The 25,000-nt window shown below is 33.0% G+C and overlaps 1 protein-coding gene across 1 annotated transcript in view; it reads left to right on the top strand.

Annotated features, from left to right (window-relative positions):
• Nucleotides 1–25,000, top strand: part of LOC136848140 (PDF receptor-like) — a 428,361-nt gene that overhangs the window by 185,198 nt on the left and 218,163 nt on the right. The window contains exon 2 of the mRNA XM_067120412.1: nt 3,231–3,345. Coding sequence (XP_066976513.1) covers nt 3,279–3,345 — 67 coding nt within the window. The 5' untranslated portion in view covers nt 3,231–3,278. The remainder of the gene's footprint in view (nt 1–3,230; nt 3,346–25,000) is intronic.

Raw genomic sequence — 25,000 nt, 5'->3', positions numbered from 1 at the left:
TGCATATATAATCTTATATGTATATACATATATATTGCATATACATATAATACATATACTGTACATTTAAAAGTAATCAACACACAATCCAATGTGGAACAGAAATAAATTTCCCATTTGCATCGGGATTGTACCTAGGCTTTTCAGTTGAAAGGCAAGGGCGTTGCCAACTGAACAACACAAATCATAAAAAAATTGGAACCTAAGTTTCGCTGTACCTCAGGCTTTTACCTAAGGCAGGTTTACTGCATAGCATACCAGCGAGTTTTACTCAACTTCCCGACCTAGCTAGGCGGTAAGCCTGCCCAGGTAAAGGCCTTAGGTACAGTGGTACCCAGGTTCCAACTTCTATGGCTTGTGTGGTTCAATAGACAGCGGCCTTGCTTTTCAGTTGAAAGATTTGGGTTCGGTCCCAATGTGAGACAGAAATTTAATGCTTTACATTTATATGATCTAGATTTTGTTGAGGGGGCCAGCCTCTTTTGAAGAAAAATACATAACTGGTGTATATTACACTTCGATCAAGATAAAACGAAGGGAGGACAGACGAGCATTCTTTTTTGGGTGGCACCTCTAAGACTGCTGAATAGGGACAGAGAGTATACCCGAAATACAACACTTTTTTGTTCCTTAGTTTTTCTTAATTTTCCTTATGTGTGCTTCCAGTTGGTTGTGATTTTCTAATCTTTTAAAGGGCTTTGATTTTGGCTGAGGCGTATACTTATTATTTTATTGAATTTTCCTTCGACGGACATCACTGCTTTGCCCAAACATTGATTTGAATATAGGAAAACTGCTTAGGTAGTTTACGGTTGCGTCTTTTTCAGTGTATTATATCGCTGGCTAAGTACCTTTTTATTTCTCAGAGCTTCCAAACATCCGCTTACGCGCGCATGTCAGAATAAATATAAAAACAAATGCAATGAAACAAAACAGCGGTCGTGACTGCCAAATGTCGTGAATAGATGTGCCCCCAATTTCGACGCTTTCCTAAGTATACAACCATACTGCACGTGGTTGTTTGACTGCATGAATTTGCCTTCAGGCCAAAGAATCCTTCTGCCAACATGAGCCCTCAATGGCTGCATCCGACTCGCAAGCAAAACTTTAGTTGGGAAACAATTCTGGTTCGCGTTCATGGCGTAAGTTGGAGAGTTTCTTCGGCAATGATTGTAATACAGAGTGAATGTCGCGTTTAATCAAATTTTCTGCTTAAGAGGGAAGGGAAAATGAATTACAAGCTTGACACACACACACACAAAGTTAACGGCAAATTACTACAAAGAACTTGATATTTTTTTACTTTACCTTCAAGGAAAAATTGGCTGCGGACAGCCAATTTTTCTCTTCCGTGAAATATACTAGGGAAAAAAATCGATTTTGTCCGTGCCATGTGTTCTGACCTTCTTACTATCTTTCTTGTTTACGAAACACAATACGACAAAAAACATGCTCGATTATGTTCTGTATTCTGTGTGCTTTATGAAACATGCAATGAACCAAAAGACTTTCGTTTGACAGGTGCCAACTGGAAATCAGATTATGTTTTTTTTAGTTTTATTTATATTTCTTCTCATTCCAGCTCCGTTGCACTTTTTATATGTCTGTCTTATCTAGGAAATATCAGTAAACAAATTGCACTGACCAACTCTTGTACTCTGTCTGCCTTATCTATGAAACGTGTCAGGAAATGTTTTCATTTTAGAGCCACAGATTAGATTGGGTATTTTTCATATAAAGGTTTACTTCTTCTCCTTCTCTGAAAGACACTATCTCTGTCTTATCTAGATCCAAGAAACTTACTATGAAAAAAATAATGTCGTATATTTCTTAATGTGAACAAAAAAAGTGATGTTTTGTGCTTCGTACTCCTATAAAAAAATGTAATGTCTTATCCTTCTTACACTAAGCAAAAAAATGTAATGTCTTATTTTTCGTACTCTGAACAAAGTGATGTACTGTCATAATCTTCTTGCAATGAAAAAAAAATTATGTCTAATTTTTCTTACTCTGAGAAAATGTAATGTCTTATTTTTCTGAACAAAACATGTAAAATCTTAGCTTTCTTATTTTGAACAAAAACCTTTAATGTCTTATTCTTCTTACTCTGAAACAAATAAAATGTAATGTCTTATCCTTCTTACTCTGAACAAAAAATGTAATGTATTTTTCTTATTTTGAACAAAAACCTTTTTCTTATTCTTCCTACTCTGAAACAAATAAAATGTAATGTCTTATCCTTCTTACTCTGAACAAAAAAATGTAATGTCTTATTTTTCTTATTTTGAACAAAAATCTTTAATGTCTTATTCTTCTTACTCTGAAACAAATAAAATGTAATGTCTTATTCTTCTTACTCTGAACAAAAAAATGTAATGTCTTATTTTTCTTATTTTGAACAAAAATCTTTAATGTCTTACTCTTCTTACTCTGAAACAAATAAAATGTAATGTCTTATTTTTCTTATTTTGAAAAAAAATCCTTAATGTCTTACTCTTCTTACTCTGAAACAAATAAAATGTAATGTCTTATTCTTCTTACTCTGAACAAAAAAAATGTAATGTCTTATTTTTCTTATTTTGAACAAAAATCTTTAATGTCTTACTCTTCTTACTCTGAAACAAATAAAATGTAATGTCTTATTGAAAAAATGTAATGTCTTATTTTTCTTATTTTAAACAAAAATCTTTAATGTCTTACTCTTCTTACTCTGAAACAAATAAAATGTAATGTCTTATCCTTCTTACTCTGAGCAAAAAAAATGTAATGTCTTATTTTTCTTATTTTGAACAAAAATCTTTAATGTCTTACTCTCCTTACTCTGAAACAAATAAAATGTAATGTCTTATCCTTCTTACTCTGAAAAAAATGTAATGTCTTATTTTTCTTATTTTAAACAAAAATCTTTAATGTCTTACTCTTCTTACTCTGAAACAAATAAAATGTAATGTCTTATCCTTCTTACTCTGAGCAAAAAAAAATGTAATGTTTTATTTTTCTTATTTTGAACAAAAATCTTTAATGGCTTACTCTTCTTACTCTGAAACAAATAAAATGTAATATCTTATTCTTCTCACTCTGAACAAAACTGTACTTTCCTGGTCCTGTACTCTGGCAGACTCATCCATGAAACACACAACGGAACAAAGACTCTCATTTAGCCAGGTGCCTCTGGGAATGAGAATCGTCTGCTTCTGCTAATTGCATCTTTCTTTCTTCTTCTTCCACAGACACAGGTGTGTGAGCAGCAGGAGAGCGCCCTCGACCACCCACCGCCCATGACGTACTCCATAGTTCTACAGGCGTGCGTCGACTCTTACCGCCACCTCAACCTGTCCTCTCATGGTAAGATGTTTCATGATAGAATATGTTTACGTTTTGCAGATTACCGGATGTGGATGGTTATTTAGTCATTCGTGAGACGAGTGTTGTGAATATTTTTTTTTTAATAAGTAACAAAAAGTATATCTTAGTTTAACCCGACCACTGAGCTGGTTAACAGCTCTCCTAGGGCTGGCTCGAAGGATTAGATTTATTTTACGTGGCTAAGAACCAACTGGTTACCTAGTAACAGGACGTACAGTTTATTGTGGAATCCGAACCACATTATGACGAGAAATGAATTTCTATCACCAGAAATAAATTCCTCTTAATTCTTCATTGGCCGGTCGGAGAGTCGAACGCTGGGCCAACAGCGTGCTAGCCGAAAGCTCTACCCATCCATTCAACGAAGAACTGAAATAAGTAACAACGTATATATATGTATATATGTGTGTGTGTGTATAACTGAATCACGAAATTATGGAACGTGATGAATATATAAATAAAGACAAAATCCAAGAAGGAAAGAGAGACAATGGAGTGCTCCCTTGTATCTCGCTTCGTTGTGGATGTTGTGTTTATTTATATGTATGTGTGTATGTTTATATGTATATATATATATATATATATATATATATATATATATATATATATATATATATATATATATATATATATATATATATATATATAATATTGAATGATACATTCTTATTTTAATAAACCGCTACGCTCCCTGGCGATATACGTGAAGACTAACCCAAGGCGTTAACATCATAAGTGATAACTCAGGCCTTCTGATGAAGAAGATGGGTTGATATAGAATGAAAATAGTGCGATCGGATTAGTCCAGAAACCGTAGTAAATGAAAACTAAAAATAAGAATCAATTCATGTTTTCCTGATGGATAGGAAGATGATAGTAAAGTATTATTTTTTTAAACTTTCCTCATTTGATTAGCAGCTATATAGTGAATCATAAACACCCAAGAGTAAACAATAAAAAATATAACACAAAAGATAGCTCGAGCAGTTCTACTGAATGTAACCTGCGGAATCAGTCAAGATGCATTTTTTTAAGAACAATTGTTGCATTGGTAGGAAGCGTTAGATAAAATTTTAACTCAATTCATAAAATAATTTCGTCAACTAATGCCTTAACAAATTCCTTAGTGTTAATTAACGAAAGGATTTTATGCACTGAAGATGAAATAAGGATAAAAGTAGATAGATTTGAGGCAAAGCACGAACTGAGTTCGTTTCCTTTTCATCAACACGTTTGGGTAATCAGCAGAAGAAGGTGTAGTTGCCTACTTATCATCTCGTTAATCCACTTGCTTGTTACTCACTGCTTAATTCACACCCCTCAATTTTTGACTATCTATCTGTCTGTTTATCCATCTGTCTATCTATCTATCTATCTATCTATGTATCTATCTACCTACATGTACATGTATACTGTCTGTTTATCCATTTGTCTATCTATCTATCTATCTATGTATCTACCTACATGTACATATATATATATATATATATATATATATATATATATATATATATATATATATATATATATATATGTGTGTGTGTATATATATATATATATATGTATGTGTGTGTGTGTGTGTGTGTGTGCGCGTATGTGAGTAAGCGTCTGTGTGTGTGTATGGGTATGTGTAAAATATATGCACTATACACGTACTCTTCGTCACTGTGTGATAATACAAAAGCAATATAAAGCTAGGGTTCGTTACACTCCATTATTCTGTTTAACCAACCACTACAGCAGTCACAGGACATAAGCGATGAAGGTTAAATTAGCTGTTATTTTTATATACCTTCTCCATCTTACGCACACACACACACACACACACACACACACACACACCCAATGAAATCCTCACTTCCCTCATTGATTTAATAAGGTATCTGTGATGTTTATTTATCACCTGACTTGCATAAATAAACAAGCCGTCTGCACTAGTGATTGTTAATCCATGGGGATTGCAACCAATATATATACGGTATCTATTAGGAGGGAAATTTGTTGAGAGAGAGAGAGAGAGCTCTGATGAACTGTGAAGATGATCTGATGAATGGTTTTACTCTGGTAAGGGATGACTTCGATAAAGACCTACCATAAATCGTTTGTTTCTCTCTCTCTCTCTCTCTCTCTCTCTCTCTCTCTCTCTCTCTCTCTCTCTCTCTCTCTCTCTCTCTGTGTGTGTGTGTCTCTCACCAATACCAGTTGCAATTCACCTCAGGTGACTGATATCCAGGTACAATACTCACTACAGCTTTAGTAGTCAAAATTCTTTTGCCTTGTTAGAGAGAGAGAGAGAGAGAGACCCCTTGTGAACTGTGAAGATGATCTGATGAATGGTTTCATTCCGGTAAAGGATGATCTGGATCAGGCCCATCATAAATCGTTTCTCTTCTCTCTCTCTCTCTCTCTCTCTCTCTCTCTCTCTCTCTCTCTCTCTCTCTCTCTCTCTCTCTCTCTCAGCTTCGATTCACCTCAGGTGATTGATATCCAGGAACATCATTCACTACAGTTTTAGCAGTCTAGGTTGTTTTGCCCTGTTAGAGAGAGAGAGAGAGAGAGAGAGAGAGAATGTGTATGTTTGTCACAAGGGATTTCATGATGATAACAAAGAATTTGTAGTCAAAGTAATCCACTGTGAATAACAAATTTGTCTTTGTAATATACAGCAAACGCTAGTCGAAGTCATTAGTTTTCTTGTATTAATTGTATTACCGAGTTTGCTGACATCATAAATATCTCAATTTTTTGTCACAATGTCAGATGTTGCATTGTCTAGCAACATATAAATCAGTATGTTCCGTATTTTTCAGTCAACTCTCCGCCGTCCTTTTAGATCAAAAATTAATGATCTCGAAAGCAAATTGAGCTAATTTCGCCTATGATTTAATTAAGTTCCGAAAAGAGCCTGGCTTCCTGCAGGTCTAATTTGAAGCGACTAAATAGAAAATGTAATTATATAATTAGCGTTCGCGATTTCCCTTCAAGATGTCATTAATCCCCACTTGTAAACTAATCACATGCTTCACGGCACTCAATTTGGAATGCCCCTTGCGTGAGTAGGGAGGGAGAGAGAGATCTTTGCTTATAATTACGTTGCTTACTTATTGTCTAAAACCTCTTAGCCTTTCAAATACAGGCAAGGATAATTATCTGAAAATGGAATTATTAGTCAGTGGAACAAATATTGAAGACTATTTTCTGTCGTTGTATTTGTAGTGGATATATATATATATATATATATATATATATATATATATATATATATATATATATATATATATATATATATATATATATATATATATATATATATATGTGTATGTATATACACATACATATAAATATATATATATATATATATATATGCATGTATATATATATATATATCTATATATATATATATAATGTAGCTCCTCTGAGATACTAAGGCCATGTAATAAGAAGAGAGGAGGTGGAGCCAATCATGAGAGCTAAGAACATGCCAGTGATGGGGAGGAGGAGTGTGGGGCGTCAGCGGATCAGATGGTTGGATGTGGTGAAGAGGGGTATGGGTGAGGTGGGACTTGGGGAAAGAAGATGCAAGGAATAGAAATAGATGGAGAAAGTTGACTCGAGCGGCCGACCCTGCTATACAGTGGGACTAATAAGGTCGAAAAAAGAAGGTATGTATGTATGTATGTATGTATGTATGTAAATATATATGCATATATATATATACATATATATATATGTATATATATATGTATATATATATATATATATATATATATATATATATATATATATGAATATGTATATATACTGTCTCTTAGGTTAGGCATGTATGTGAAATCTTAATGTTTTCGATCTAAACCTTTTACAGCAAGCGCTTATAAGTTCATGAAGCTTTATTACTAAATATATCCCTGTTCATTTGCTTGTTCCCAATGTTTGCAATATCTGGTTTTGAATTCTTGACTAACTGCCAAATACCCCACTTGATAGTTTGTACAGTTACACATATAAAGATTACAGTTGTATTTGGATCTGGAAGTCTTGTCTTTGAAGGGAAGAGTTTTTCAATGCTGTTGTTATTAAAAGCAAACCTGAAATTGGTTTGTGGTTAATACTTGCTAAGTCAGTTTGTCACTTGATGATATAATTTTTATTTCTTCTTACATGTGTTATTTTGCAGTGTATAAAACTAAAGTTTTGGATGCTTCAGTAGATGATCCTTGGTCAATATGTCGAATCTACGAACTTAATTATCTTGTCATGAACTAAACTTGGTAGAAAACCACTACCATTAAAAAACTTTCGTGAAAACCTGGTTTGTCCTAGAATGATGCTTACACTCGACGATATACTGTAGGCTCTGCGAACTAATGTTTTTATGGAGTTAGTCTTTTGTTATGGTAGGCCAATGACGAAAAACCATTTCTAGTCCAGAAGACGTTAATTTTGAGACCCCAGAGATTTTTAAACTCCAGTATTGGTGGCTTATAATAGACCATTACATAAAGTAGAAAAATTCTTCAGAGTCCTTTTATAAAGCATTCTGATACTTCTATCATTAAATATTAATTGTACCCACGCACTGCAACACTACTAAACTTCTCCTCCAAAGCCTCCTCTGTGTCATAGAAAATATGATAGCTGTAGGTTTAAGAATGATAGAAGCTAAATATTCCTCTTTTCATTAGTACAAGAGGTATTTAGAGGAATTGCACTATCAAGGCTTGTACATATAAAGTTTCTTTTCTTATTGTAATTGTTGCATATTTGACTAAGCTTGCACAGGTCATTGCAAAAAGCATCAGTTGAATCCGGTAGAATAAATTCTGAAACATTTCACTGAGAAAAACATGAAGCGCTTATAAAAGTCTTAAGTCTGTTGAGAGAGAGAGAGAGAGAGAGAGAGAGAGAGAGAGAGAGAGAGAGAGAGAGAGAGAGAGAGAGAGAGAAAGTAGTTTAATGGTAATTTAATCACGTGCTCTTATTTCATATTCTTATCAATAATAGATCTGGCATGATTTAATTAACCTTTTGGCGAGCATCAAGAGATTACTGCCCTACTAATTGAAATCTAAATTTTAATTCATCATTTCATCAAAAATAAAAAGATTACACGTTCTGATTCATCTTACCTCCTATTCCTCCATCCCCCCCGTCTCTCTCTCTCTCTCTCTCTCTCTCTCTCTCTCTCTCTCTCTCTCTCTCTCTCTCTCTCTCTCTGATCAAGCAGCCATATCACGAGGTAACTAATGATTAATACACATCTCTCTCTCTCTCTCTCTCTCTCTCTCTCTCTCTCTCTCTCTCTCAGATCAAGCAGCCATACCACGAGGTAACTAACGGTTAATACACACACACACATTCTCTCTCTCTCTCTCTCTCTCTCTCTCTCTCTCTCTCTCTCTCTCTCTCTCTCTCTCTCAGACACCGTCATATCTTTATATCATTCATGAGAATGAACTCAAGAATTCATCAGTGCAATGAAATCAACAGTCATGGAATAATATAGCAACAGTTATGTGGAAGAGAATAATGTCGCTTCTAGTTATTGAAAATTATGCCATACCAAGAGAGAGGGAGAGAGAGAGAGAATGTGTTAATCGTTATTTACCTCGTCATTGGGTTGCATGACCAGAGAGAGAGAGAAAGAGAGAGAGGGAGGGGGGGGAAATGATTGGTTTACATTTTGTTAGATACATCCTGACAGGATTGCATGATCTGAGAGAGAGAGAATGTTTAATCGTTATTTACCTTGCGATTGGGTTGCATGAGCGCACAGAGAGAGAGAGAGAGAGAGACAGAGAGAGAGAGAGAGAGAGAGGAGAGCCGAACGCTTCCTCGTTTTCAGTGACAGAAAATTTTCGGCCTCACCGCTTTTTCCCCCCCCTAATGACCTTCATCATCGGTTAATTACCAACTCATTATTACATTAAAGCTGTCTTTACTGGTCAAGGACTCCGGGAAAAATGGTGAGGTTGGTTTAGCTCGGATTTCGTTCGAATGAAGTTACTGTGGCTGGGAAAAACATTGGCGATTTTAATGACGATTATTTAGAATGTGAAATTGTTTTATGTTCGAAAGGTTACCGGAAAGGGACGAGGAGTATATAATCTCTTCTTCATAGTCCTCGAAGTTGAGGCATCAGAAGGGAAAGGGATAAAATATAAAATTGTTTTCCTATATACGAATAGATTTTTATTTTTTTTAGAACACTGCAATACGACACATGTGCGGATATACCTTTATATATACAGTATAATACATATATATATATACAATGCATATATATATATATATATATATATATATATATATATATATATATATATATATATATATATATATATATATATATATATATATATATATATATATATATATATATATATATATATATATATATATATATATATATATACATATATATACATATATACATACACACACGATTATTTAGAATGTAAAAGAATTTGACGTTCGCAAAGTATTACCGGAAAGTGACCGGGAGTGTAGAATTTTCATAATGATGACAAAAAGAATCGGTGTACAAAGTCAAGTACTATTCAGAAAAAGAAAGTTACAATGAAGCAAAAAAAAAAAAAAAATGATTAAAAAAGAGAATGGGAAGAAGTTAGTATCCTGGATATTTTTTTTTTCGGTTGAGGAAAGTAATTCATAAACTCCCACTCTGTGAAAACTAATTTGAATGATCTAGTAGTTAATGAAGCATCAAGATAAAAAGAAAACTACCAATCACAAAGTTTAATTTTTTAAGAAATCATACGAGCTACATCACTTCCATTCATCATTAAAATCTGTTTTTCTCATCATCATCATCATCATCATCATCATCATCATATTAGTCGTCATCACCGTCTTATTATTATTATTATTATTATTATTATTATTATTATTATTATTATTATTATTATTATTATTATTATTATTCATACGAGCTACATCACTTCCTTTCATCATTAAAATGTATTTTTTCTCATCATCATCATCATCATCCTCACATTATTACTATTATTATTTGTCATCATCACCGTCTTCTACTTCTTCTTATTCTCGTCTTCTTCTTCTTCTTCTTCTTCTTCTTTCTTCTTCTTCTTCTTCTTCTTATTATTATTATTATTATTATTATTATTATTATTATTATTATTATTATTATTATTCATACGAGAGCTATATCATTTCCTTTCATCATTAAAATATATTTTTTTCATCATCATCATCATCATCATCATCATCATCGTATTATTATTATTATTATTATTATTATTATTATTATTATTATTCATACGAGCTACATCACTCCCTTTCATCATTAAAATTATTTTTTCCCATCATCACCATCATCATCATCATCATATTATTCATCATCACCGTCTTATTATTATTATTATTATTATTATTATTATTATTATTATTATTATTATTATTATTATTATATGCTTACGCCGTCGTTGTATCAGTAACTTTGCAGCGTGTCGCTTATTGCTTCCACTTGCGCCGTGTGGCAGCAGCTTTAACGCGGCAGTTGTAATTAATTGGTTTTAACTTTCATACAAACAAGTTCATTTAGGGTGACGAACTGCAGCTCGATTTAATGTTACTCACGATGAACATCTGGTTAAGAGGTAATAATTGTCTAGTATTTTGTGGATAACGATCTGGATTGAGTGAAGGCAACCAAAGAATGCTAAGTATTTTGTCACACATACACACACACACACACATTATATATATATATATATATATATATATATATATATATATATATATATATATATATATATATATATATATACTGTATATTAAGCCACAAGTATAATTTAATATCCAGCTCACTAGACCTCGGGAATAATTTATACCCAAGGGGAATTATAACTGATTTAAAAACAAGAGACAGTGACTTTGACCACTGAGCCCCCCCCAAAAAAAAATTATCTATATATGTGTGTGTATATATATATATATATATATATATATATATATATATATATATATATATATATATATATGTGTATATATATATATATATATATATATGTAATGTATATATAAAATAAAACTATTGCTTATGATTATCAGAAACATTTTTCGCGAGAGGAATGTTTTATACAAAAGAATTTAGTTATTTTAAAACGGTATCTAACGTTAAATTTGGAATAAATATATAGATCATTTCTCATTAAGCGTTTGAAACGTTATAACGTATCTTCCTTTTCCTCCTGATGGTCTCAAACCGATTAATTCCTCGACAAAGTCACAGATGATTATAAGTGTCATTGAAAAAGTAATTAATTCAGTTTCGAAGCTAATCTCAGGCGATGTAGTCATTATTGTTTGTGCTTTTATTTAACTGAACTAAGTTTCTGTCCGTAAGCTTTCAGTGGAAACCTTATATGATTTTCTTTAGTGAATGAATATTTTTTCTATATGGCATTTTACACTGTTGATGATAATTGAATAAGATGCTAAAAAGAAACATGTAAAAACACTGAAAAAAGAAGGTAATATAAGAGAAAACCGAAGCAGTAATTTTCGACCCAAGGGACGGTACGTATTGTCCCGAAGCTTGGTCCAAGATACCTCTATTCTGCTTACTCCCGTATGGGCCAGTGGAGAGAAGCCGGCTTTCTTTGATCGTCACACACGGAAAAAAATATTTAGATGCACAATGCACAGTGTTTTATTATAATGGAGATTCTTTCCCTTATGAACCGATCCATTAATGTGAGCTAAACGCTCTAATTATTCCTCTCTGACCCCTTTCATCCCCTTTTTATCATGGGCAGAGATTGCCCATTAATCTACATTGTAAGGTGGAAGCTTGTTTTTCCTTGTGAAGGTCATTTAACGAAGTTTTTTTTTTATTTTATGTTTAAAAGCTCGTCAGCTTACGAAAGACTTTGACAAAATCTAATTTTGAAAGGAAAATAACTTCCGGTACAATAATTAAAAGGGAATATACATTTTTACATACTTGAAAGAAGAAGAAGAAGCAGAAGAAGAAGAAGAAGAAGAAGAAGGAGGAGAAGAAGGAGTAAGAGGGGAAGGAGCAGGAGCACGAGTAGGAGGAGGAGGAGGAGGAGGAGGGAGAAGGAGGAGGAGGAGAGGCATTCTTGGTTTATCAGCCGAGGGACAAGGGATTGCACTCAAGGATTTTGTGGGAGTTAGACCTATGATAAAACGTCCTTCTTATAGGCCTAACGTTAGCCCACTTAAGCTTCCTGTCCATTAAGTATAGATGGATGAGTTCTCACGAAGGCGTTGTAACCGTTTCATGACTGTCTTTGACTGCATTAGTCTTTCAGTGCCTCTTGCATAATTTGCATAAATTGTATAAAGGGAATCCAAGGTACCCTGCAGAATGGGATGTATAATCTATAATTCTATCGGAGATTTTATAACTAGATTTCATGACTCCTTTTTGTCGGGTGGTCAGATAAAACTATCATTATTTGAGGTATATGGTGCAATGCAAAAACATCGAGTACCACCGAGTGAATAAAAAGTAAAATGAAAGTAAATATAAGAATAAAAAGTAAAATGAAAATAAATATAAGATAAAAAAAATGAAGCTAATGACATATAAAATAACAAGAAAAATAATCGAGATGATTAGTGGTAGGAGACGATGCACAACTTTGGTTCACAAAACACCAACCCAGTTTATTTCTTCAAGTATGAAACGACTTCTTCAACGGTGCACCCATATTCAGATCATCGCCTTGAATGCAGTCTAGTCTGTATCTGTTAAAAAAAAAAGAAAGCCCTAAGCCGGGATGCGTATTGATCAAGATCGTCCCTAAACAAAGGAGTGTTGTCTCTAGGCCCTGTCCTCGTTTCATAATCAGCAAGACTAGAAATTAGGAACAGAGGACTTGGCGACTTTCAATAAGGAAAGATGCGGAAGATGGTGTACTGGAGAAGGAAGAAGCTTGTACAGATAATGGGCATTATCTGTGAGGGTATTCTTTATGATCCTCAATGAAATAAGAGGAAGTGGGTATGAGGGAAGGAAAGTTGATACATAAATCAAGTAAAATAATTCGCCGAAGTTTCTTCGGCTCTATCGAGTTTTCTGTACATCGTATAATCAAGGCCAACGAAAATAGATCTATCTTTTGGTGGTCTCGGTATAATGCTGTATGAGCCGCTGCCCATGAAATTTTAACCACATCCCGGTGGTGACCTAGCCAATATCGTTGCCAGGTTCACGATTGTAGCTAACTTTAAACGTAAATAAGATAAAAACTGCTGAGGCTATGGGGCTGCAATTTGCTATGTGTGATGACTGGAGGGTGGATAATCAACTTAACAATTTGCAGCCCTCTAGCCTCAGTGGTTTTTAAGATCTGAGGGCGGACAGAAAAAAGTGCGGACGGACATACAAAGCAGGCACAATAGTTTTCTTTCAAAAAAACTAACTAGATTTGCAGGTCTGCCACAAAGAATGAGAATGAAAATCTAAGTACCGAGTAATTTCTTGTAGTTGTTACACATTTCCAAGTTACAGTCAAGTGTAAGTTACACGAAAGTACTGGGTACTTAGCCGTTCGTTTTCTCCTCTTTGTGGGGAACCTGCAAATCTAATTATATGTATAAATTGCAAATTTGATATCACGCGAAAGTTTTGTGACTCCTCTGCATGAAACTAGATACTGAAGTGTGTAAATTAACCTTGCAACAGAAGTGGAACTGGGCATTAGCGATAGGAAATGAACATACTTAATTGAGATAATCAAGATTAGAAACAGCCTTTACAATTAAGAGAGACAAGATTAGGAAGATTGGCATGCACGTGGAGAAATGAATACAGAACATCAGACAATGAAAAATACACAGGCTTTTCATCCATAACGAACAGCAGAGGGAAATGAAATGCGAGCGAAGTAAGAAATAACAGATGAAAATTAGATATTTATATATAAATAATCTTTACGATCAATGTGAGCAGAAGATGAAAATGTCTTATAAGCGAATTAAGAAATAATATATGAAAATGTGATACGTAACAATATAAAGAGATTTTTTAAGTCAATAAGGAAAGGTGAAAAGACAGTATAAGCAAAGAAATATTAAATGCACCGGAAAAAATATTAAGTAATATGAACAGATTTTAGAACCATATTGCGCATGAACCATATAAGTGAATTTCATGCGCATAGGCGAAAAAATTTTGGAACGTATTTTAAGAAAACTTTCATAATGGAAACCAGTCGCTCATTATTTTCATTTATTTAAATAATATTTTTCCTAAGTGTATGTAATGTCGGCTAAGATTTTCTAATCTTGTCAAAAAAAAAAAAGCAGAACCACAGAGGTTCTTACTTTTTGTTTTTAAGGGTAGGGGTGGATATAAAGGGGTTCCATATATAATCCTTTGATATCTTATGCTATGTGGCTACAATATGACATTACCAAAAGAGGCTCTTCGACGGTGTTTATTCATTTATATATTTATTTATTTGTTTGTTTGTTTCGTGACTGGAATTCCCAGATTGTTTTGTACGACCCGTTGTTACCTTCGGGTAAGTGTGGAGCGGTTACGTTATTCATTTATAAAAGTTTATTTGTTTCGCTCTTTAAGTTGTGTTTAATATATATATATATATATATATATATATATATATATATATATATATATATATATATATATATATATATATATATATATATATATATATATATATATATATATATATATATATATATATATATATATATATATATATATATATATATATATATATATATATATATATATATATATATATATATATATATATATATATATATATATATATATATATATATTATATATATAAACACAAATTAAAAGAAAACATTAAGATATATATATATATATATATATATATATATATATATATATATATATGTATATATATATATATATATACATATATATGTATATATATATATACATATATACATATATATATATATATGTGTGTGTGTGTGTATGTATGTATATATGTATGTATGTGTGCACGCGTGTAAGTAGATCATCGTAAAGAACATTAGTAGATATAAAATATTTTGTTATTAAATTCGTAGCGTATTCATTTTAGTTGTGGCACTGAAATATCTATGCATCATGATAAATTTATTTTTATATTAGTTCTTTCTTCCTTCCATTAAGGATAAATTTCTTCTTCACTCCTACAAATCTTAAGGTCTTCTCTTCCCAGATTGTTTCTTGATAGTGAAATGAGAATCAAACTTTTAAGGGGACATTGTGGAATCAGTACGTGAATCCGAGCTATTTTTGTATTTTATTATTTATTTCCATATCAAGCAGAAGGAATTCACCGCGCAAAGAATATTTTCAGGTTTGTGGAAAAATGTTTTGTGTTTGTTTTCCGTTGGGAATTGGATGGCATTTGTTATACAAAGTTGGGATTATTTTTTTCCTCTGGTCCGTCTTTTTTTAATGGTGTGGTTTATTTCTTTGTTTATGTTTTATTCCATTTTAGATCTGGTGTCAACGTTTATTTTCCTTTTCTTAAATATCATCGAACTTTATTCTTCTAATTACCTTCAGTTAGTATTATATTATCGTCCACCAAAGCCAGATTTGTTTAATTTGTCTTAAATAATTGACCTATAAAATCTTCAGTAACTTCTTGAGGGGATGTAAAACACGTTATTTGTTTGTCTAGTACTATTAGAAAATCAACCTCTTAATGAGAATTTTGTAGATTCATTTAAAAGACTTAAGTTACTTTTCCGCTCACCTGTTATGTTATTCTTAACTATTTTGTTCAGGTAATTTTGGATTAAGTGGGCGTTTATTGTGGAGCCAAATAGTATCATATTTTTTTAAATAACTTCTCATACTTAAATATAGTTCATTTCCCACCACCGCTGATTGATATTTTAAAAGCCTTTTCTTTTATTTTTTTCTCTTTAGTATTTCCAAAGTATTAGATGGAAATTATTATTATTTTTTGGATGGATTGACTTGGGGTTTACTGTGGAGCCAAAAAGTATAATTTTTTTTAAGCATTACTACTCATGCTTAGATACAGTTCATTTCCCAACACCATTGATTGATATTTTAAAAGATCTTACTTTTATTTTTTTTTCTATCATGTATTTTCAAAGTATTAGATAGAATTTTTTTTCTTTTGTAAATTTCGTTCCGCCACGTAAAATACTATATAACATTTAAAGACGAAAATGTATCTTCAGTTTGTTCACTAATGGCCGTTAAATATCTGAATACTTACAAGTTATCAGTACAATTTTCCTTTTGCTTTCTACCTTGATAATCATTCCATTCAAACGATTAAAGACCAGATCAATAACATTTTGATTAGAATGATATATGACTCAAATGGAAGCCAGAGGAGACTGAAGGAACTGTGAAAGAAGATGAGAAATAGCGATATAAATATTTAAGAGAGAAGACAAAGAATATCTAGGAAGCAGAAGAAGATGAGAAATGGTGATGTAAATATTTAAGAGAGAAGACAAACAATATATAGGAATGAGAGTGAAGTCGATAAATGTATAGTGGAGGAAGGGGAAGAGATACAAAAAAATAAGTTTATTTGAATGGACTGCGTAGAAACGATCTGAGGGAGAAAGGGTTCAATAGGAGAGGAGATTGAGGACTTTAGGATACAAAGGAGTCTGGTCAGATACATCGAATCCTCTTTAAATAAAAAATAGAGAGAGAGAGAGAGTTTGAAAACTCAAGATGTGATTCAGAGATTAGGACGAGTGGAATGGTATTCTGCCAAGAGGTGGATAATTCTCTTTTATTAAAAATTCGCACGTGGCACGTTACACTTTAGCTCCTTTGGCGTATATTATAAAAAGACCATGATTGATTACATACCTCTCACGATATAAGTACATTGAATACTGGGGAAATAATTATGACCCCTTCTAAGGTGACGTACACGACACCGGTGACAAAACTTAGTATATTCCCAATCTGAATTGATTCTGTGGATAACCCTGTGTGCAATTCCCTTTTGAGAGAAACGATCGTAATCTTGAAATAGTATTCTTTCAGATGTTTCTTTTTTATATATATTTAAAATTCCCTTTTATAAGCCAGTGAGATTTCATAGAATCTAGGTTGCCTTGTCTTACCTAAAACCTGGACCGAAAATGTTTTCCTCCAAAGTGAGCCTGGTTTTTTTTTTAATAGCCTCATATTACTTTGATCTTTGACAGATATGGAAACATTATTACATTACACCATAAGTTGAGGTGCTCACTGGAATTTAGCCAACCTTCGCGACACAACTGTTCCATTTATTCCTTAAGTGACACAATTTAACGTTCGTGGCTCTCAGGAACAATGTCCATAAGATTGACAGAAAAAAATTGAAAGCCCACACATTTTATTTTATTTTCTTTAAAAATCACATGTATGTATGGTATATGTATATATATATATATATATATATATATATATATATATATATATATATATATATATATATATATATATATATATATATATACATATACACACACACATACAGTATATATTATATATATATGTTTATATATAAACTTATACATATATATGCAGAGGACTCACAAAACTTTCGTGTGACAACAGATTTGCAGGTTCATACAAGGAGAGGAAAATGAAAAACTAAGTGCCGAGTACTTTCTTGTAATTACTACACATTTTCAAAGTACCTTGAGAATGTGCAGCAATTACACGAAAGTACTAGGCACCTAGCTTTTCATTCTCTCCTCCTTGTTGTGAACCTGCAAATGCATCTCTCTCTCTCTCTCTCTCTCTCTGTCTATATATATATATATATATATATATATATATATATATATATATATATATATATATATATATATATATATATATATATATATATATATATATATATATATGTAAATATATATATACATATATATATATATATATATATATATATAAATATATATATATATATATATATATATAAATATATATATATATATATATATATATATATATATATATATATATATATATATATATATATATATATATATATATATATATATATATATATATATATGTATGTGTGTGTATAGAGTTGTCTGTCTTATGTATATATATATATATATATATATATATATATATATATATATATATATATATATATATATATATATTCCTTTGAATAGAGTTTCTCTTCTTTTTCATACTTACACTTCGGTCATTTTCTTCCTAGATTTCTCTTCTTGCTGTTTATGAGATGAGGATCCGAGCCTTCTAATAATAGCCTTTTGTTATGTGACGATCGAGGATCAATACCCAAGCCCCTAAGGCTATTTTTTTTTTTTTTTATTCACTAGATGGCATTCACGGTGCGCGGAATATCTCCGCATTCGTTAGAAAAAAATACTGTTTTTTTTTATTGTTTTGGTCTCTGTTTGTTTGTTTGTTTGTTGTCAAAGACTGAGATTAATTCCGCTCTTATCAAGCTCTTTTACATTTTATTCATATTTTAGCTTCAACAATGGTCTTAAAACGGGGATAATTCCCATTTGTTTCTTCAGTCACTTGCGACTGGTAATTTTGTAATATTTATATTATAATGGCCAAGTAACGCAAGGCCAAAAAGTTAAGGAATCCCTTAAATGTTGTTTAAGAATACCATTCTGCACTGAAGCTCCTTCAGAAACATTTACAAGTCCAAATCATGAGTTTCAAACTAAAAGGAAGTCATTAACGCATGCACATGAGTGTACTGATTGTCGCTGCAGAATCTGATAGCATCCACATTAGCAAACGTTGCCTTTAAGACACTATCACAATTACAGTGACGAGTTACGTATGACAACTGATTCTGGAAAGATACTGAATGTCTACAGGACCAGTAGCACGAATGATGACGGTTCACAAGACTAGTATCAGAAATGATGACCATAAATGATGGATTTTGAGAAAGGTCGCTCAGGCTGCAGATAGTCTGGAGGGCAAGTATCATGATTTGCTGAAAGAATACTAGCCCGAAAGCCAATGATCTGCAAGGCTAATAGTGGGGATATTGACGGTCAGTGGAGATTAGTAGCACTAAGGTTGGCAGTCTGCAAGACTAACAGTTACTGCTGCTGCAGTGTGGGGTCTGCGGTGGAAGGTTGAAACCAACATTCTTTGAAAGTTGAATTTCAAGTCAGTGGCCCCTTTGGTGGGCTTGTTCCATGTGAATAGGTTTCATCTACTGAAATAATAATAATAATAATAATAATAATAATAATAATAATAATAATAGTACGAAAGTTAATGGTCTCTGCAAGACCCGCAGCATGAATTCAGAATCTTGCAAGGCTAGTAGTAGTTCGAATACTGACTTTCTGCAAGTCTGCTACTGCTGACGCCGAAGGATTGCGAGACTATTCAGTAGCACGCATTCTGACAGTCTACAAGATTAGTAGCATTCACTTTTATAATGAGAGTAGAAGTACTCTGGAAATCATTTGTTAAGAAGTAATCATATTAATTATTTTGAATACAGTGTAGGCAGAAAATATAGCTTTTGCAAAAGAGGAACGATCTCTTGTTTAGGTTATCTACACAGTTAACACATGGGGGTGGGGAGGTGGGGGTGGGGAGAGCACCTTACGTGGGCGCAAAATGCCACTTAGATTAAGGGAAATATTTCTCACTTCATGTTATTTAAACAAATAATTTATGAAAGGACATAACTCGCAAAATGACAAAGAAACATTGTTTAAAGGAAAATCGAATAAAAGGAATTCTTTTTATCAAGGGAGTTTTTATTTATGCTCTTAATATCTAAACCAATGCTACGTCGGAAATGAATGTAAACGAAATGGTAAATAGATGATTTAAAGTAGTTTTGATAAACTTTTTCTGGAGAAGTTAGAAGAATCCAAGTTTCTTAATGAAAGGTTAACAACATTTTTAGTTTTCTCTGTAAAAGAAAACTACTGAGATGGCTATTTGTCTGTCCGTCCGCACTTTTTCTTTCCGCCCTCAGATCTTAAAAACTAGAGGCTAGAGGGTTGCAAATTGGTATGTTGATCATCCGCCCTCCAATCATCAAACATACCAACTTGCAGCCCTCTAGCCTCGGCAGTTTTGATTTTATTTAAGGTTAAAGTTAGCCATGATTGTGCGTCTGACACTTTTATAGGTGCCAACAACATATGCCATCACCGGGCCGTGGCTGAAAGTTTCATGGGCCGCGTCTAAGAGTTTCATACAGCATTATAAGCTGTACAGAAAACTCGATTGCGCCGAAGAAACTTCGGCGCATTTTCTACACGTTCCTCTTGCCAAGAAAAAGTATACTTTACTTTCTCGGGTCCACCCCATTATCTGGAGTTCCATGCTGTTTCGCTCAAAATCATGATACAACGGCAGCTCATTTGCACTGACTTTGCCAACAAAAGTGAGGTTCCTCCGATGATTTTTCGCAAAAAAAAGTTAAAAACTGAAGGAGTATTCTTTGAGCCTTTCAGAAAAAAAAAAAAATATATACGTCCTTTGAGATATGTGCAGATAATCATTGGAATTTTCTTTTAAGAACCATTAGGTTCTTAAGATCTTTAAATTATCATGACACTAAAATGGCAGGAGCTAGATTATCAATATTTTTACAGTCACCCTTTGATATGTACACACACACACATATACAGTATATATATATATATATATATATATATAATATATATATTACATATATATAATACATATGTATATATATGTATGTATGTATATATATATATATATATATATATATATATATATATATATATATATATATATATATATATCGATAAACATTCCCAGTGCCATTTTTAAAATATAATTTTAAATTAAAAAAATACATGCCCAGGAGTGCCATTTTTAAAATATAATAAATTAAATTAAAATATACTTTGACCCAGGATGGCGCATGGCATGTTTATCGACTGATATATATATATATATATATATATATATATACTATGTGTGTATATATATATATATATATATATATATATATATATATATATATATATATATATATATATATAATCAGGATAAAGGTTAGCAAGAGTAAAACGATAGGAACGTTAGGAATTAATCATTTTATCATTTTTGATAATCTGGTTTAAATCGTAGATAACAGATTATTTAACAAGACAGACCAAAGAGTAATGAAAATGAACCTAGGTAAAAGAAGAGGTCATATTTTTAGACGAAGAAGTTGGAATGGCAAAACTTTTCCCCATTATCTTTTCGTGGCTGGTAATTTTTTGATTGCATAGGTTTCCGATGTGACGTTTGTCGTCCGAGTTATATATTACGTCCAAGTTTGTTGTTTTTTGCTGTTCGTAAATCTCTGTTAGATACCGAAAAAAAATATTGCTTCAAGCTGATAGCTTTCGTCACAGCAAACTAATACGAAATATATCGGTTTAAGCTTAAACTTTGGCAATATCGTGCGGTAAAAAAATATTGGTGTAAGCAAGTAACTTCTGCCATAACAAGTAATGTAAAGTCGATCAGTTTTAGCCCAGAACTTTTGCCATACAGAAGATAATGTTGTAAAACTGTAGAGATAATTACTAGTGTTCGTTACCGTCTACTGGTAATAAGAAGTAAATTATATATCTCTTATATTGTAGATATAACGGATCTCAACGGCTTGTGCAATCACGAGGGCATAATTTCTCTTTACATTCTCAGATACTTGGTACCTTGGAAAGCAAAACATGAAATCTACTTTCCATTTAGAATTCCTCCTAAATCAAGTCCATGGTCTCCTGTTTCTCCCAAAAGGAAGGTCTTCATGATTATATTTGTCAGTAAGATAGTTTGCAGAATCCTAAAATAAACGTTCTCCATTTAAAGACTTAAGAAATAAAAAGGACTACTTTGTTCATTACATATTACCTAATCACACACTTCAAAACCTTTCATCTATCTTCACCCTCTTCCGTAGGGCTAACTTTGATCTCCACCGCATAAAACCCACCATTTATTTTCCTCTTAAACTCCGAGACTTTGTACAATTAATCTTCCACATGAACTCTCCGGACTTTTTGACTCGGCAAAACTTTACCCGGTGAATAATGATTGCGCGTATTCTTTGAAAAAATTTGAGTAGTCTTGTCCACCAACGAGGTAGAAAACGGGAGATTTCCATTTGTCAAATATTAATAGGAACGCGTTCGGTCTTCGTTTTTTGTTGTCCGGGATACGTAAGCAAGAGTAGAATTCACGTTGAGACTTTTTCGTGCAGAAAGGACACGATTGGTCTTACGAGCAAAGTTTGAATGAATAGCTAGAGAGAGAGAGAGAGAGAGAGAGAGAGAGAGAGAGAGAGAGAGAGAGAGAGTATATCTGGTAGTGGAAATTTGGGGATTGTACAGACAGACAATGATAGATTACTTGAAGATTTAAAAAAAATATTAGAATTAAACAGTAAGATAACTTCAGTGTTTAACAGTATCGGAAGATGATTGATGATTGATTTATATATTGATTGAGCTATTAATTAATTGCCTTATGTAAAGACAAAGGTCTTCGACGTTAAAAGCAAATAATTGCTTAATGGGAAGGAATATTTACTGACGCAAGCAGTCGGGGGGACCATTCACTTCTGTAGAGACTATCTGAAAGGGAAAGAGGCTTATTCAGCTCAGCAGAACATTGACTGAAATAATGCCTGTAGAAAAACCACAACGACTCCAACACAGCGGGAGATGGAAGGCTTCTGTCGTTAATTACACGAAAACAAATGAAAAACTCCCAAAAAATATGATCAGTACCCTACCTGATATGGTGATTCAGATTTAATAATAATCTTAAAGGAAGAATAATTACGACATCAAATGAAAGCCCTCATTGCTTTCAAGTCGGTTAAACCTTTTGAATTTTGCGGCCTATTTAAACTTTCATAGTTAAAAAAAAATAACGTAAACCAACAGCAGAAAAAGTTAGGATTCGTCATCATCAAAATGCTCGGACGTTTTAAAGCGAGGTTAAGGGACGGAATAGGAAGAAATGAATGAGGGGAAAATATCAGGTAACCGCTAATACTGGTAGGTTTGGGGGAAATTCAGTGCCGAATGCTGGATGTTGACTTTCCAGCAAAGATGAGGCAGATGTAGGAACTTCGCTACAAGAGGATCCACAGAGAAACGAACGGTCAAAGGAACGTCTTTTCAAATTGGATGCGGACACTCCGCTGGGAGTGGTGAATAAAAGGGAGCGGATGCAGAGTAGGAAGACAGGGGTAGGCATGAGAAATCCTAACCTTTCCTAGAGTGCCGTGTCCTGACCTAACCAGATCTTATCTTTCCAACATAACTTAGGGCACCGTGCCCTGACCTGGGCGGGCGGGGGCAGGCCCCCCCCCCCCGACCCCCGAAGTAACACTGAGTATCCCTGTCTCCCTACTTTGCATACTACCAGAATAAAAGCCCTCTGTTGATTAAACCATTCCAGAGGGCTACACCAGGCCTCCTTTACCCTTCAACTTGTATCGACAGTCAAGCAAGGGCCCGTGTAGGTGTAAGCAGTTTCAATCTGAATTATTATTATTATTATTATTATTATTTATTATTATTATTATTATTATTATTATTATTATTATTATCCAGAAAATGTACCTTACTCATGTGTAACAAGCCCACAGGGGTCGTTGACTTGAAATTCAAGCTTGCAAAGACTATGGTGTTCAGTAGATAAAAATAACAGCAGGTAGTGGGAAATGCAGAAAGAAGAGACCACTTAATAAAAAAGAAAAAATAGATTAACAAAACCAACCAGAGATAAAAATCAGCAAAAGAATTTGATGTTGTGTGAAAGACATTAAAAACGAAAACGAGACTCCTCCCTCCAAGGTTTGCAGAGATTAATGTTTCCTTGAAACTCGGCTCACGGGAGACGTTAAGCTGGTTTAAATAAAGAGTTAGACTCAAGTTCTTTGAAGCTCGTGAGTTGATTGGAAGTGAGGATGTTAGCTGAGAGAGAGAGAGAAAGAGAGAGAGAGAAAGTATTGATTTCAACAATTGTGTTATTAGACATTTCAATAAAAATTCTCTCCTTTAAAAATGCTATAAAGTCAAACAAACTAGTGGATGTTTACGCATTGCGGGACTCGATTTAATTTACAAATTTTTACAGAGAGAAAATTATCCTTTTATATAAATTTAGAAGAATACCGGACGCATCTTGCTGCTACATAACTACGGATGTTATTTGTATCGTTATAAAGTAAACAAGATCCGGTTATTATCTGTTGTCAAGTAAATACGAACTAGTAGCATAAATTGAATTCATAGAAGACTGATGGTAAACCCTCTCTCTCTCTCTCTCTCTCTCTCTCTCTCTCTCTCTCTCTCTCTCTCTCTCTCTCTCTCACACCGTTATCAAGTAAAACAAAATACAGGTAGTGTCCATTGCCAGGTAAATACAAATTAATATCATTAGATGAATTCATATAAATCTGCTGGTAAATCTCTCTCTCTCTCTCTCTCTCTCTCTCTCTCTCTCTCTCTCTCTCTCTCTCTCTCTCTCTCTCTCTCTCAGCCAAGTTCGTACACAGTCGCTCTTTCAAGTAATTTAAATGTTCTCCTACTTAAATGCAATTACTCCACTTTGCAAATGAAGCAA

Source organism: Macrobrachium rosenbergii, chromosome 18 (genome assembly GCF_040412425.1).
Source record: "Macrobrachium rosenbergii isolate ZJJX-2024 chromosome 18, ASM4041242v1, whole genome shotgun sequence".
Lineage (NCBI taxonomy): Eukaryota > Metazoa > Arthropoda > Malacostraca > Decapoda > Palaemonidae > Macrobrachium > Macrobrachium rosenbergii.
Note: the sequence above shows the minus strand (reverse complement) of the source record. Positions and strands in the feature narration are given on the sequence as shown.